Raw genomic sequence first — 16550 nt, 5'->3', positions numbered from 1 at the left:
TCACACTTTTCTATGTTACTGGTTATTTATATTACAGTACAGGGAAAGAGTGATAATAAATTAATAGTATGAGACGTTCTGTTAAAATGCTGGGTTATAATAAAAACAGCAAAAAATGGAAAAAAATCCTTCTCAATTCTCAAAGTATCAAAAAAATGACAAAATTGACTTGTCTGATTATAATTTTTTTTAAAAAAAAGTAATATCTATAAAAATTCAAAAATAAAAAAAACTAAGAAAAATACATTTTTAAAAAATCCTCTGCCGAATATTTGACTGATCATTCAACCAACTGAATTTTTCACAGAAGGGCCAAATACCCGTTACATCCCTCCCTAATTTAAATGCAATGTTATTGCAACTTGAGAAATTTATAAAATGGTGGAAAACGTGAATTTTTAAACTGCTCACTGTTTGTAGTTTAGATTTCAATTTTTTGTTGCTTAAGTGATCGTTTTCGATTAAAAAAAGGAAAATGTTTACGATATAAAAAAATCTAATAATTAATAAAATAAAATAATAAATTACATTACAAAATAAGCATTGAATTTTATTTTGAACTATCACAGTTTTGTTTTTATTTTAGGCTTTTGTTTAAAACCTATAAATTTTCTTCAATTAAAATATTTAATTTGAATTTATATTACTTAATTATGACTAAACTTTTTCCTACTTTCATTCTGTGGGCATTGCAGTTTTTTTTATTTATTAGAATTTAATTCTAAAATGAATTTTCGTATTGCATGATATGATTAAAAAAAATATTTCTTTTCTTCAATGTTTATTTATTTTGATAAATCTATTGTTCATATGATAAAAATAGCAAGCTTTTTTATTTTTGAAGGAATTCTAATAATGGAACACTAAGTTATTGATATTACTAAGTTTATTGATTAAAAAAATGGAACGCTAATGTTTAAGTAAACATTACTACATTTGTCATTAACATGTCTAAATACATGTGCGGCCCTTCGTTAGCCAACCTGCTGTGCAAGTGGCCCTTCACTCAAAAAGGTTGTGCACCCCTAATTCATAGCATAGACAAACCAATTTTTTTTTTAATCCGAGGTAGTCCTTTTTTACTATGGAAGATACTTGCCATCTCATATCATAATTGTTTTTATCTGAACTGATAAAATCAAGATAAATACAAATTAAGCAGACATAGACTGAGATTTAAATTTTATGATAAAGTAGTTTTTTCAATGATATTTATAAATTATAAAATCGAAACTTGCTAAAATTCTTCCCAACCTTTATTTTCTGGATATTAGTTAGATTAAAAAATAAAAACTAATTTAATTAAATCACTGAAAAGAAAATGACCTACGTTTTTGAAGTCTTATTGTTTTGATATTGAGATACAGGAGCTAAATCCTCTATATCTCCACTGCCGTCACACATTTCCAAACGAGTATTCTGATTCTTTTAAATGTACTTATTTTAAAACCTTTACATCTATCTTAAAACTTGAAAAATGCATGCAAATGTTTATTTTTGAGTGATGCTTTATGCAATAACCGGTGATGAATTTCACTGCGAAAATTGTTTTGCTTAAAGCTCTATTTAAATTATCTTTATCCACCCAAATTTGCCTCTCTACTATTTAGATTTATAACTATGCTGTTTTTTTAGAATCCAATCTCGTTTTCATTCGAGAAAAGACGCCATTATCGTGAAATATCGTAGAGGTACGTGATTTTCTGAAATTTTTGTTTATATTGTTTTTTGGCGCGTACATTTGGCATGAATTGTGATGTTTCTTGTTTATTCATTGTCGTAATGGTCGTAAGACATGTTTCTTGTAAAATTACGCCTGTTTTTTCGTAAAACATAATAATTTGTTTGATTTTATTATGTATGTCCATGCAATACAGTTTTGCTCAAGATTTTCCTTTAATATGTGTCACTTAAATGTCATAAATAATTTCATATTGCTTATTTTAACTATTTATTATTAATTGTGTTATCTTGGGGTTTTTACATTATTATTTTTTTTTGCATTTAAACTATCAGAAATTCTTCTGTTGTTATATGAACTGTTTTAATCTTAAAAGTTATTGTTTCCAATCTCAATTCTCCAAAATAAAAGTCCTGAACTTATAATTTGATTTACTGAACTTTAACTAGCAAATCCTTAAGCTAAGCCATGAATACGTTTGCCGACAAAAAGAACTATGGAATTAATTATCTTAAAAGGCCATGATTTTATTGATCTTATAATTTGATTTATTTACTGAAATGTACTTCACTATTGATAATTATTTGAAGATAGCAAATCCTAAAGCTATGCCATGAATACAATTGCATGTATGTCTAAAGTATTGCAACGAATTACTGAAAATATGGATTCTTTTGAAAACAGTGAAAATTTAACTAACATGGCTATTTCTGTTTGCAATATTGGAAGCTACACCATAAAGAATTTATTACCGTGTACTCTTTTGGGGAATGTACTGAAAATTTTGAATAAATTCCAACCCATAACATCCAATTATCCTCAAATTATTAAATTTCTCAACGAAGTTGACGAATTTTATCACAAGGGAAATTTGTGCAAGTATTACAAAATAGTTATTCTTACTAATCATTCACCAGCTGTTGAATATGAAATACTCAACCTGTTGAAACTATGTCTTGACATTAAAACATGCCAAGATATGAGCTTACTGAAAATTGCTCTTTTAAGTTCTAATTTACCTCAAGTCTGTACTGAAAATCATGATGTATACCTGAAAATAATTGCTATTTTTAAAGAAGCATTTTTAATCAGTAAAGGCAACCCTCTGATTTCTTATTTATCTAGCACATTTGTAAAAGCTGTAAATGACAGTGGTGTGCCAAGCTGTATAATGTTTGCGGAGCATTTACAGCATTTTGAAGCTTTGCTGACTCTTCCTTTGCAGATTTGTTCAAAAGAGCAGCAAGCATATTGTCTGGAACAACTAATATTTATGCTTGTTGAAGCTGTCAATTTGAAACGTTGTGAAACTGAAGATGTTTTGTACTTAACTTCTCTTTATCCCATGCATTATTATCATTTATTGAAATACTGCTCTGAATCAAATAATAATTATATTTTTGAATTTTTAAAAATATTGTGGAAATCTTTAATTTTTGTTGAAATTAAAGAAAAACAACAGCATGTTTCTGCTATAGTTACTAATCCAATATGGAGATTTTTATCTGTTACTCATCAGTAAACTTAACAAACAGTGAAAAAGTACAAGAAGTATAACGGGTTTTAATTATGAAACAATTCAGAGAAGAAACTTTCTTTACAAGTTGGAATATCTTTAAGCATACTTTAAATTATCAGGTTGTTTTGAATTTAAAGAAAGAAGTTGACAGTTTATTAAGATGTGATTATTTATTCTGAGTAAGTATTTTAAATAGTATTATTTTTGTTTGTTTGCATTTGCAATAACCTGAAATTAATAAATCAGTATATCTTTTCTTTATGTTATAATATTTACTTTGTTAGGTTTTGAATCTGTATATGGAAAAAAAAACCACTTTGAAAAACTGTAAATTTTGGATTATTAAAAATAACTGAGTCAGACTACTATAGTAAAATCAGACTGAAATTACTATTAGACCAGACCAGTTTAAACTTTACAAGCTTAACCTTAGACTAGTTTAGCTTTACAAAGGCTCAGTCTTAAATCTTCATTTAAACATAATGTAACACTTTTTTTGCTTCATTTTTTTCTTCGATGTATTTTAGAGTGATGGTAGGCCTCTTTGTTAAATCACTTAAGATAATGCATCTGATAATTTTGCTCTTTGTAATTCTATTTTCTACTCCTTCGAAAAAAAACATTGCCTCCTTTGAACTTTTAGCAGAAGCCTTCATCTTTACTCAACCAGTTAAATCTTGAAACTTAATTCTAAAAGGTTAGTTTCTTCAAGGAGGTAGACTAAAAAAGGTTTAAGAGTAAAAGTTAGTCGTTTTAAATTCTTCAAAGAGAATTCTCCCTCCTAACCTGCAATATTCAATGTATTTGTTGACTGACCATTATTACCCATGTAAACATATAAAAATAAATTTTTGGTTATTAACAAGCATTTTTATTTTTAAATTAAAATGGTTTATGTTGAAGGATCATTTGATGTTGAGAAATTAACATCTACCTTTAAATAAATATGTATTCTGTGGACATGGATCTTAAACTTTTTATATGTATTTGAGTTTTTTCATAATGGTTTTCATTCAAACTGGATAGGACTGTATTAGTAAAAGGCTATTTCAATTTTATGTTTGTTATGGAGTATTATCATTTTTTCCAATCACTCCTACATTTGTTTTAATCTAATGATATATTTCCAAATTTTCACTTATTTCATATTGAATATATTAGTGAAATTGTGCTTTTACGATATTTTCAGTTTTTGAATGGAGCCTCCTAGAAAGTTGCTTAGAATGGAAGAGTTTGATATTAAGGTAATTAAATGTAAATAATATCACGTTGTTAAGAGCTTTAGAGGATGTTTCTGTATCTGTACCTTTTCACACCAACTACCTTCACCACGGAGCTAAGGAAATTTTTTATCTCGCAAAATTGTAAAAAAAATATATATTTAGTGTTAATCCCAAGAAACTAAAGTGGTAATAAAATAACCTAATTCGAAACTTCTTTTGCTTCAAGAATAAACAAATAACAGTTTACATGTTTTAAGGGCCCATTTTTAAAACGTTTGAAATATGTTGACTGTTATTTTATTTTTGAAGCGAATGAAGTTTCCAATCAGGTAATATATATATATAGTAGTTTACCCAATAGTAGCTAAGAGTTATCCTTTGCGTTGGCTGCCGTCTGTAATGGTTTTTTTTTTTTTTTTTTTTTTTTTTAAAGTTTATCTTATGCCTTTGCCTTGTCACCAGAATTTGGTGCGGGTACTGATATGGAAATCTTCCAGTCTTATAAAATATTTATTTCAAAGAAATATGTTCATAATAATTTGTCCAAATTTAAAATGTTTCACAATTATTGAAAAAAAATTACCTGCTTTGTATATTTATTTAAATTTTTCTTATTTTATAATGATTTATAGAACTTATATTACCATTACAGTATTATTATATTAAATTTATTATTTTAGTTGTATTTATCAGTGAACCAACAATAAGATCTAACTGAATGATGTTTGATAATTATTTTTTTTCACTTATTAAGATGTATTTATTTGAGAAGATCATTTAAAATATCCAACTATGTGATTAGTACAATTGATAATTTAAGTTGTTACTGAAAAATTTAAAATAAGTGGACAATATCTATACATTCATGCACACACATATACATAATTTTAAAATATAAAGAAAACGTGAAAAATAATAGATTTTACGAAAAATTATTAAAATAAATATTCTTTTAAAATACAGTAAAACTTGTGTAAGTTGACCACTTGTGGTGCATTGTTTCAGTGGTCAACTTAGACAAGTGGTCAACTTATAGAGGGGGTGGGTCATTGTTTACTTTTTCTTTTCCTACATCATGTTGCTATATATTGAAATTTTTTTTTTACTTGACTTAAAAATTTTATTCAGAAAATATGCAAATGAATATGTTAAGAAATGTATTTAAACCTGAATGAACTTCAATTTGATACATATAATTCTAATATTTAAATAAATTTTTTTTTTAAAAATTATTTGGTTAGTTATGCATGTGAAGTGTTTAATAAATATAATTTCTTAAAATATCAGAACACGAAAACATGTAATTTGAAATCTTTCACAAAAGAAAATTATTTGGACACTTTAAAATTTATTTACTACACTTAAAGATCAAATATTCAGAGTATTCATTTATTCAAATGCTGACTATTGCAACAGGAAGAGCAACTTTTCAACTAACACACCTGTTTTCAATGAACGGATGAAAGAAATGGTAAAAAGCTGACTCCTTACAGTTTCCCCTGATGGTCAACTCACAAAAGGGTTTAGATTAGCTTTTTACACTATTTCACCAAACAAGTGAGATTTTAACATACATTGCCAAAATGACAGAAAATTTTCTGAATTTTTTTTCTGGTCAACTTATGAGGTTTTTAGAATAGAATTTCATAATACTCCTAGACAAAATTGACTTATTTCAGTGGTCAACATACAAGATAAACAGGTGGTCAAGTTGCAAAGATTTTGCTTCTTTATATTATATAGGAAAAATTCCGTTCTTGATAATTGAGGTAAACTTATGCAGGTGCCCAACTTACAAGGGTGGTCAACTTGGCAGGTTTCACTGTATTTAAATTTTTTTTTGTTTATTTCTGTAAAAAATTTTAAAAAAGCCGGAAAACAAAATAATGAAGAGATATCTCTTCATCAGCTTGCTCGATTATATCCGCAAAATGAAGTGCTATCTAAAATTTTATCAATGTAGCCAAAGCAAAATTCATCAATATAATAGAGGAGAGTCTAATATTGATACCATATTTGAAAGCACACCTTTTTGCGAATATAATCGTGTAAGCTGATGAAGAGATTATATCTTTTATTCTTCTTTTTTCATTAATCCTTATTATTTTTCCTATTTTCTCTATATTTTTAACCGATTTTTTTATTTCTATAAATTTGCAACTTCTTCGTTTTTCTGTCTACATTTTCTTTGTTTTTCTCTCTTTTCTTTTTGTCTTTATTGTGCTATTTATATTTATTGTTTTTCACGTGCCACTGCCCAGCTGTTACCAACATTTTGCGACTTACGGAAATCTTCAATCTATTATAAATGTATTTTCAGTTCTTATGTGCATAATTGTTCTGCAGAAAATTAACTTGCACTTTAAAATATCGAATTTCTTTTAACAGGAAATGCTAATAAATATGCAGTCAACATTTTTGGGTAAATTGAAAAATATAGAAGATAAAATTGAAAGATTAGGAACAAAATACCATTTACTTGAAGGAAAGGTGGAAAACATACTGAATAAAGTCAAAGAAATAAGTGTTGGAGTTCCATATCTAGGTAAATTTATTTTACTTTTTTTTTTATAAACTTATGTGATAAAAACTATGTATTAAATGAGATTGCTAAAGTTTATGCAGTAACCAAATTTAGGGCAATAAAATAAAACTCTAGCATTGTCTGTTACATGAAAAGGTTTGCTTTTATGTAACGAACGTTGTATATGGTATAAGAAAAAAGAAAATTAAATATTACCAACTGTTTCACTTAAAAGAAAATAAATGTTTTCAGCAAACTGTATTCAAATAGTGGAGTTATATTATAGAGAGGCTACACTATATACTGAATTAAATAAGAAGATTCCATAAATATTTAATTAAAAATGGTATCCATTGTGACATTTTCAATAAATTACAAATTTAACTTGACCTGTAGATAATTATTATTAGAACTGTTAGTGTTGCATCATTGAGTATATAGTTTTTAAAAATTGAAATATTCATTTTATTTTTAAAATTTAATGGCTCAATTTACAAATTTCTATTTGCTCCCATAAAACTGATTTTTGTGTAATAACTTTTTTCTTTCATAAAAAAAAGTAAAAATCTGTCTTCTAGACTCTTCATTTTAAAAAGAAATATTTATAGTGAGAGATATCATGATGAGATATATTATCATGGGATATAAAACAATAGATTTAATGAAATATTCTTTTTTTTTCCCTATACATTTGCTTCGCTGGTAATTTCTTTGCAAATTCAAGATTGTATCACAAAAATAATTTAACAAATTCAACATTTGAAGACCACTGGGTAAAAACCGTTTTTGTTCATAAAAGCTTGTTAGTAGTAAAATAGATTTAGTGCACAGAGAAGAATTGTTTTTCTACATATCAGCCCATCTTCACTGTACAATAACTCTCTGCCAAAACCGCGTATTCACCTTATTTATCAAAACTTAGTAATCCTCAAAAAGCAACATATGGCGATCTTATCGTTATTTTTGTGAAAAAGTGAATTATAAACTGTTCTTTGCCTTTTATCTTCAATTGTAATTTCTGCTGCTTAAAAACTTGAGTATGAATCATCTTTATTTTTTTTAAGGTGTGGCTGTAAATGGAGAACCTAGTATGCCAAATTTACTCTCTTCCAATACTGAAGGTAATGCTTCTCACTTTTTTTCAGTCATCTATTAGTCAGTAATAAAACAAAAGGAATTTAAAATTTTCAACAAATTGTTAGAAAAGTCATACACTTCCCATTACTTTGTGAAACTAAATATGTTGTAATTTTTATTTTGACTTTAGGAAACTTTATTTCAGTTTTTCTATGTTTATCTTTAAAATAATGTTCATCAATTAAAAAATAAATTTGCAAACTCTTTTAAGAACATTTTCTTTAATCAATTCATGTTTTTGTTTCGTTTTCTCTTTAGTTTAAAAAGAAACATTTTAATATTTCAAATATTATAAATTTTTCGTTATTATTTATTGATCTTTATCTTATATCCTGTAATGAAGCAATTTTTTCATGGCTTGTTAAATACGTATTTAATGACTGAACAATACAAGTTACACTATTCTATAAACCACTGTAACATTAAAAAATATATAGATATGCAATGTTAATTTTTGTCAAACACTTTTATTTTTATAATTTCACGTCACTATTACTTTTTTGCTGCAGTTATATAAAGTTTGTTTAAGTGCATAGTTTCTCAATCTTAACCTTTCTCTAATAAAAAATTAGTCAATTTTAAGAAAAATTATGGTCTTTTTATGCATTTATTTTTAATGCAAGCTGTGGGGTTGTCGGTAAAAATATATTTTTCTTCTAAAGAAGCTCTAAATATGAAGCCTTTTTGGCTTATTTTGTTACTTGTCTGTTGTTTTTAATAATCTATAAAGATTATTCATTCCATACTCTGTTTTAATTTTAGAAAGTTATCCAAATGGCTCTTGGCTTGGTGATCCTGATAATCCAAATTTCCGTGTGAGATGTAACATAAGTCCAATGTAAGCTTAATTCTTTTATACAATTATTTTAATTTCTTAATCTTATTAAGATTTTTATTTTAGAGAATTTTTCCTAGTTTAAAAATATTATGCTTCTATAAAACTTTGATAATCTAGGTAAATGTCCAAAAAGAAAGGCCTTTTTTTATCCAGAAAAAGTAATTTAACCCACTGGCGGTTAAGGAAATGGGCAAAATTGGGAGAATGTTTCTCCCCTACACACAGTTCCTCTATCAGTTAACATGGGAAAACCGGTTTTGCTATGCAGAGAAGACTGCAGGTTAAAATGCGACTTTTTACGTGCAGAACCGTCAGTGGGTTAAAAAAAACTGAAGTGCAGTTTGTTGCGTTCCTCCTAAGATTTTTTTCCTTAAGATCTAGATATTTTTCCTTAAAAATAACTTATGAAGAGGCTTAATTATGGTGTTATGACTGAGAAAAGCTATAAAACAATATTTTTTAAAATTATCACCATTTGCAACAATTATTTTGGGTGGTCTGATGACAAAAATAAGAAGGCAGTGGAAATATTCAAAATGAAATGGTCTCGCATACAGTCAGAAGCATTATATTATTTTCCTGAGCCAGATAAACATCTGCTGACAACCTTGTAATTATTTGTGAAATTTAGTGGAGGGAAATTCTAGTTTCCTAAGCAGAATGCAGTAAACTGTCCATTTTTTCTTTCCTTGTCCCTACATTTCATTTTTTTAACTGTTGGTCATTTCTCAAGAGCTGGATATATTCGATATAGTTAAAAAAAATAACTTACTATATATTTATCCCGATACCTTTTACAGGAAATTATTCTTTACATTTGATTCTTGCATTAAATCTCATTTTTAAAAAAAACTTATGTGTGTTTCATAGTTTAATTTTCATTATTCTTTAGATGGGAAATTGTTTGTGAATCTCTGGCTGAACTTAATTTCAAGTTTTTATGATAAATATATAATTTCATAACTGTAATTTATAATTTGAATACTCTGCATTTAGTGCAATTTAAATTTTATTTGGTATTTCAACTTTCTGCCATCTATTTCTTAATAAGCTAACCAAAATTGCTGTTTTGTCTGTGTTGAAACCAAATAAAAGCTGCCATTAGTTAATTATTCTCATACCGGTTTTTGTCTCAAACCCAAGTATGTAAATAAAACAGCCATCATGTGTTAGAATTAGATATTTCTTTCTTCAGAATTATTAGCAAATAATTTAAACTGAAGTAGTGTTCTAGCTTAAATGAGCAGAGGACCAAAAAAAAAATAATAATAAATAAATTATGTACAGTAGAGCGCCGATTATCCGAACTGCTCGGGACCGAACGTGGTTCGGATAATGAAAAGTTCGGATAATTGGAAAGTTGCTTAAAATCTAGTTTAAATGATTATTATTTATGCACTAACTTTCTTTCACACTTTTTCTAGGCTTAGGACTGGCAGTACTATCTAAAATAGCTCTGGCGAGTTTAAGACTTTTTTTTTTTTTTTTTAAATGTATTTTTTTAAACTTTTTTTTTTTTCAATTTGAGTCACTTTTATCATATTTTAGCTTTTTTATAATTTTTTTTGTCAGTAACTGATTTTACCACATTTTTCTTTATTTTCCACTGCAAAAGATATTCAGCAAAGACTTTTGTTTCAAAGAACATGCTCTTTTTTGCGCAACCATATCCCTTATTCTTTTTAAATGAATCAACTGAACTGGATCGCATCGTTGTGACGTTCTAAGCAATTCATTGCAATATCTAATGAATTGCATGCTTCTATATGAGAAGGTCCACTGTCTTGAACTTGATCACCTACTTCTTACTCTTTATCTGAGGAGTTCCGATTTTCATTCAAAATTTCAGAAACAATTTCATCATCATTTAAAATTTGAAATCTTGAGTAGTTTTCAGTGTCTTGACACCAGTTTTCTATTTTTTCTGTTGTATAACCTGGCATCTTTTCACCCAAAAGATCTTCCGATTCACAAACTTCAGGTTTGCTTGTTTTTCTGATAAGAATTTTATTCCAAGATTTAAAAATCCAAGCACTGTAATCGCTAATCTTTAACAATAACTGACAACTACCCATCCCCCAATTGTAGAATTTCAGCACTTATCTCTTCATAAACACATTCCGCTTTTCAATCAGATCGTCAAAATGAAGCTTGCATTCTTTGATGATAATTTTCAGTTGAAGAGGGCTAAAGGGGTATGTAGATTTAATTGTATAACAATACATGTATGTATGGCTACTATAAGAAAACTGCTGAAAAAGGTTGTAAATTAAATATGGTCTTCCGATGTAGTGAATATTATCTATTCTTCTAAATTTAGAAAAATTGCCAATAAGTTAAAAAAAAATCTAAACTTTAAAAAAAAGAAAAACGAATTCGGACATAGTTCGGATAATTGGACGTTCGGATAATAAGGGTTCGGATAATCAGCGCTCTACTGTATATATAAAGGATTTATTGTTAATAGCTGAAAGTAATAAATCTAAATAATATACTCCTTTGTTTGTAGTGCACTTATTATGAGTACAAATTATTTAAAAATTAAAAGCAATATTTTTTAAGTGAAGTTTTTTTAACTTTGTGCTAATTATTAGTTTTCATGTTATTTGTAACACAAACATATGTCATCTTAAGCATAGTTTTAGCAGGCAAAAATAAACTATGTGATATTTGCTGATAGTAATTAAAATTCATTTATTTCAGCTGTATTGTTTTTTAATAGAAATAATTAAATCAATTAATAAAAATTTGACTTGTTATTTTTAATTTATTTTAAATATGACCAATATTTTTAGAATTCTTGAAACAATCAACAGTTCTTGTTCGAGTGCTGAGAAAATGGCTTTAACTCTTCTGGATTATCTGTTTGATAGAGAAACACAAGCAGTTTCAAATATATCAGGAACTGGAAAGCATGGAAAGAAACAACTAGACCCTTTGAAAGTATATGGTATTAAATGTAAGGGTAAAATTTGTTTGCTCTATTAGAAAATATTACTTTAAATTTTATAATTTAAAGTAATATTTATTATTGTATTCATAAAAATTTAATGTATGCAATATACAATATTCCTTTTATAGCTCCGATTTTTGACTGATGCTTTCTCTGAAAGTTATTTGCAACTTAACATAATTTTGATGCCTTTTTTTTTTTTTTTTTTTTCTTAATGAAAATACTTAAAACTATGCCCAAGAATAATTGTTTGCTTGCAGGTAAAAATTATAAAAATTTCGACTTGGTTGACTATGAAAATAGAATATCCAAAGATAAAAATTTTGTCGTGTTAATTTTTTTTTTTTTTAATATAATTACATATTGAAATTTTTAATTCCTATACAATTTTTTTAATCGACCACTTTTAAGCGTCTGTTGGTGTTCTATTCTATTGTGTACAATTGTGTCAGTGACATTTTGATCCTTAGTGAACATATATTGCCATATACAAGGCTGATTGTGCTCCGGAAAAAATCCGGATTGCCGGAATTTTTGCTAACAGTGATCCGGAAGTTTCCGGAGATCGAAGGTTCAGACGTTTCGAAAAGTCATTGATAACAGAAGTTTCCGGAAATCAAATTTTCAAACTTAAAAACACAGTTTATTTTCTTTGTTTGTAAGGGAGAGCCAGAGAGATATTTTATTTTTTTAACTCAAGAAATTTTCCGGAATTTTAACTTGGGCTCACAATCACCCCTGCATATAAACAAAATTGTTAAAAAAAGGAAAAAAATCTTTCATATTTGAAAAGGAGGAAAAAAATATTCAATCCAAATTTATCTGAATTCAATTTAAAAATTCTGAGCATAATTTTTTTTTTGCAAGCCTTTGTTATTTTATATAAAAATTAAATTTTGTGATATGATTCTATTTGCGATGTGTGACCTATTAAAATGACGTAAAAAATTCACATTGAAATGCACTATAATTTTTAGGTCATATAATGTATATGTATGGAATAAGTAATAAGGACTGGTTGAGGATAAGACAAAACCTAGATTCAAAGTGTAGAACTGCTTTTCGTAGGAAACTTAAAGGAATGCCTCTGACTACCAAAGGTTGTCGTTCCAGGTAAATTGATTACAGTTATATTTTCTCATTTAATTTAGTTGTTTTAGTATGTATTTTATGAGTTTGCCTTTATAACTGTAGAATTCATGCTTTCAATTTTAGATAATTTATGTTTATTCAAATTCATTTTAACCTGCATAGACTTATTGAAAATTTAAATGTTTGAAAGAAAGAAAAATATGTTTCATATTCTAAATTTGTTTATATTCAAAGTTTTAGTAATAGAGTAAAACAGGCACTAGGGCAAAATATATATATATATATCTGAGTTTAATAAATTAATCAAGAATAGTATTGGAATAATGGCCAAGATCTATTATTGTTTGTCTTTTACAAAACAAAATAAATATATATGAAGAATAATTATGAAAAATCTGTAATTATTTTGATAGAAAATTAGATTTAAATGCGTTAAATTTTTTTTATCTAATAATTAAATTTCACAAAAGGTAGTTTTTCCTAGTTTGATAAATTAAATATAAAGTCTTGTTGAAAACCTTTAAAGTCTTATTTAAAAACAAAGACTTCTTTGCATTATACTTCCTTTTTAATGTCTGATTATTGGTACCTTAATGTATTCCTTAATGTGTTATTAAAAATAAGTTTTTATTTTATCCAAGTTTAAAAGTAAGAATAAAATTATTTGTTGAATTCCAGAAAACTTCTTTATTTTATTATTTTTATTTTATTTATTTATTATTAATTTTTTTACAGATTGGCTAATAATTCTGCGGAGAATACTTCTCTTGGTATGACTTTAAATAACACAGAGAGTTCTTCTTCTGACATTGGTCTTTCAGGGGACCAGCACGGTGTAGCTTCAAAACCAACATCGGAGGAATTACAGTACATGGATCAAGATATCCAACAAATTCTTCCTATAAAATTGGAGGCCAGTGGATGTGCTGTCACATTTACAGATAGCCACACTCAAGTAAGATTCTTACTTAACTTATATTAGGTGTGGTAGTTTAATAACTTTTGTTTTCTACATAAGATAAGGTGAGAGCCTCATTGGCTCAGGGGATAAAGCGTTCGTCTTCCAATTAGGTGAACCGGGTTCGAACCCCTCCGATAGTTGGTCAATGTGAATCCTCATCCAGCTTGCACCGATCACAGTGCTGACGTGAAATATCCTCAGTGGTAGGCGGATCATGGATTGGAGTCCCTTTGCTGCCAGGTTAACCGTGGGAGGTTCTCTTTGATATTTTCATTGAGAAAAGTTGGTGAATTTTTATTTCAAATGTGGTATAAATTTGGCAAATTAATTTGAATTTTTTTCACCTTCCCCAAGTTTTTCCACTTTTGATTAAATCATGGGAATTTTGGTCACACTAAAGCTTTTTAGTCTAGTTATCCACAACTTTTTTTAGATGGGGGCCACAGAAAAAATATTTTAATGTAAATATTTTATCGCATGCAGTGAGAATGACTCTTAGGACTGCATTTGGCCTCAATTCATAGGTTGTGCTCCCTCAGTTTAGTCTTGATACAGTGAATCCCTAAACATAATCCAAAAGCTATGTCGTCATGTGATTCTGAAAAATTTGCCTTCAAATGTGACATTGGTGAATACTTGGAGTTAAGCTTTCCTTATGTAAAAAGTGGCCTTGCTACCCATTAGTTTACCTGTGATTTTTGCTTTTAGACTTAGGTTTGAGTAATGTTTATGGTTTGTCTAAAGTCAGAACTCCCTTACCCATTCGTCTGGAGCCATGGCGGTGACTATGGTAACGAGGTATAACTATTCAAAGTAGGAGTGTGAGATCATTGTTCAGGGTAAGTTTTGCCTCGGGGCCGGGTCGGGGAGAGAAAGGAAATCTATTTCTTCGGTCTATTGGGTTAGCCCTAGAGTGAAGAGAAGCTACCCTCCCTGAAATGCGCTATTCTTGTTTCCATAGCTGCAGACGACGTCAGACTTTGTGGCAGAGGGAGTTATTACAGCAGACAAGTTAGCTTTTTGCTTGGTTCAGTATAATCAATTACGACTCTTTTGTAGTTGGCCCTTTATAACTCAACTTCTTAAAAAAGCAAAATATTCCAAAGCTAGAGATATTCCCATGCTTTTTAAGAAATTGTACCAATGAAAGTTCAATGTTACCAATTAATGTAATGTAACTATTTTTTACTACTTTTTTAAAATTATTGCTGTGTTTGGGTTTATTTTTATGAATTATTACAGGGGGCGTAGCATTTTTGAAAAGTGCTTATAGGTGCTTATTTTTTATTTACTTTTTTTGAGAGCCCTTAAATGTGCTTTTTTTTTATTCAGGATTTGTAAAAAGTGCCTAATTTTCTATCTTTTAAAAAAGAGATTTTTTCTTGCCATATCTATTGTCGTTTTAAATTACAAAAAATGCAAGGTTTTCACAATTATCTCTGCAATATTTATGAGAAACTATTTATTCTATCATGATTTTGTAGAGTCTTTGAAAATGTTTTTGAATTTTGTGGATTTTATGTTTTATAAATTAAGAACCTTAAACGATAGAAGAAAAAAAATTTATTGTTGCACAGATACTATTGTGATTTTTTTTTTTTTTTTGGGAAGTGATCAAAAATATATTTTTAAAAATTACTTAAAAGGTGCTTATTTTTGTTGAAAAATCTGTCTACTCGTTCTTACTATCATGACTGTAATTTTTTTAATATTCTGTGCCTTGATTTTTTTTCATGAACTTTAATATTTTTGTTATCACCTTCTCTCTAAAAGTGCTATCTTAGCATCCCTTTAAAATTAAAATATAATAAGTTTTATTTTTCTTTGTTAGATTATTCACACAGAACATGGTGATATTCAAGTCATACAAGCCACCGAGGAACAACTAGAGCAACTAAAACATAGTCATCATATTGAGATTCTTTCTCACGCGGATGTGTTACCTGAACAAGTCTTAGAGAGTGCCAATTAAGTATTAATACTTAGAATCAACGTAAATAATTTTAATTTATTCTTATTAAAAATCTGTGATTAAGAGAATTCCCTTTTTTTTATATATATTTAATAGTAGTAACCATATTAATATTATAATAAAATCAACTGTGGAATTTGTGTTAGTGTTGTGGATTCTATTCTAGCTATATGAATTTTTTATGTTTTTTGAGCATGATTAAACACAATCATAACTCCCACTTATCTGTAGTTTTTTACATAGGAAATTTGTTTTTAATATGAAATTATCCATAATTTAACCTTTTCAAGAGTTTTAATTTTGCACAATATTTGCAAATATAACATATTATATATAATTAATATTAATTTTTTTTTAATTAATATGTGGTGCAGATATGAATATATTTTAAAACAATTATCTATATTTTTTCTATTCCATAAAATTTGAAAAAACTCCTTGTCAAAGAATTAAAAAATGCAGAAAAAAAATCAGTGGTTTGCCAGAAATTATGTATATAATCATTCAATTTATTATTATTTATTTTCTTGTTTGTTTCATCTTGCTTGTCTTGTGTTTGTAATGTGTGGTAAACAATATATTTATGTAAAAAAAAAAGTCTTTCATAAGAATGTTTAAAGAGCACTGAATAAAAAAATATTTTATTATAA

At 27.6% G+C, this 16550-nt stretch overlaps 3 protein-coding genes across 7 annotated transcripts in view; 2 read left to right on the top strand and 1 right to left on the bottom strand.

The window, feature by feature from the left end:
• Ctu2 (Cytosolic thiouridylase subunit 2) overlaps positions 1-1687 on the bottom strand; it is a 21047-nt gene extending 19360 nt beyond the window's left edge. For 2 of the 3 annotated variants that reach the window (XM_016074834.5, XM_016074833.4), the window contains exon 1: positions 1331-1550. In XM_016074834.5, coding sequence (XP_015930320.3) covers positions 1331-1404 — 74 coding nt within the window. In that variant the 5' untranslated portion in view covers positions 1405-1550. Of the gene's footprint in view, positions 1-1330 lie in introns of all 3 variants that reach the window. The other variant, XM_016074831.4, reaches the window with a different exon arrangement.
• On the top strand, positions 1565-16550 carry LOC107456867 (protein BANP). Of its 3 annotated transcripts, none has more exons than XM_087161731.1 (9): positions 1565-1691; positions 4390-4444; positions 6812-6968; positions 8012-8068; positions 8847-8922; positions 11718-11881; positions 12853-12988; positions 13703-13922; positions 15760-16550. In XM_087161731.1, the coding sequence occupies exons 2-9, from the start codon at positions 4397-4399 to the stop codon at positions 15898-15900; spliced, it is 999 nt and encodes a 332-aa protein (XP_087017857.1). In that variant the 5' UTR covers positions 1565-1691; positions 4390-4396; the 3' UTR covers positions 15901-16550. The 3 variants fall into 3 exon arrangements, with proteins under 3 accessions (XP_087017857.1, XP_087017859.1, XP_087017858.1); XM_087161733.1 differs by lacking the exon at positions 1565-1691 and adding an exon at positions 1835-1858; XM_087161732.1 differs by lacking the exon at positions 1565-1691 and adding an exon at positions 3241-3379.
• LOC107456859 (non-selective voltage-gated ion channel VDAC2) overlaps positions 8338-16550 on the top strand; it is a 113609-nt gene continuing 105396 nt past the window's right edge. The window contains exon 1 of the mRNA XM_071182769.1: positions 8338-8351. The gene's annotated coding sequence lies outside the window, so the exon portion shown is untranslated. The remainder of the gene's footprint in view (positions 8352-16550) is intronic.

The sequence above is a fragment of the Parasteatoda tepidariorum genome, chromosome 4 (assembly GCF_982258835.1).
Source record: "Parasteatoda tepidariorum strain Cologne lab strain chromosome 4, Ptep-v5.0, whole genome shotgun sequence".
Taxonomy (NCBI): Eukaryota; Metazoa; Arthropoda; class Arachnida; order Araneae; family Theridiidae; genus Parasteatoda; species Parasteatoda tepidariorum.
The sequence above is the reverse complement of the archived record's forward strand: the minus strand, read 5'-3'. Positions and strand labels throughout refer to the sequence as shown.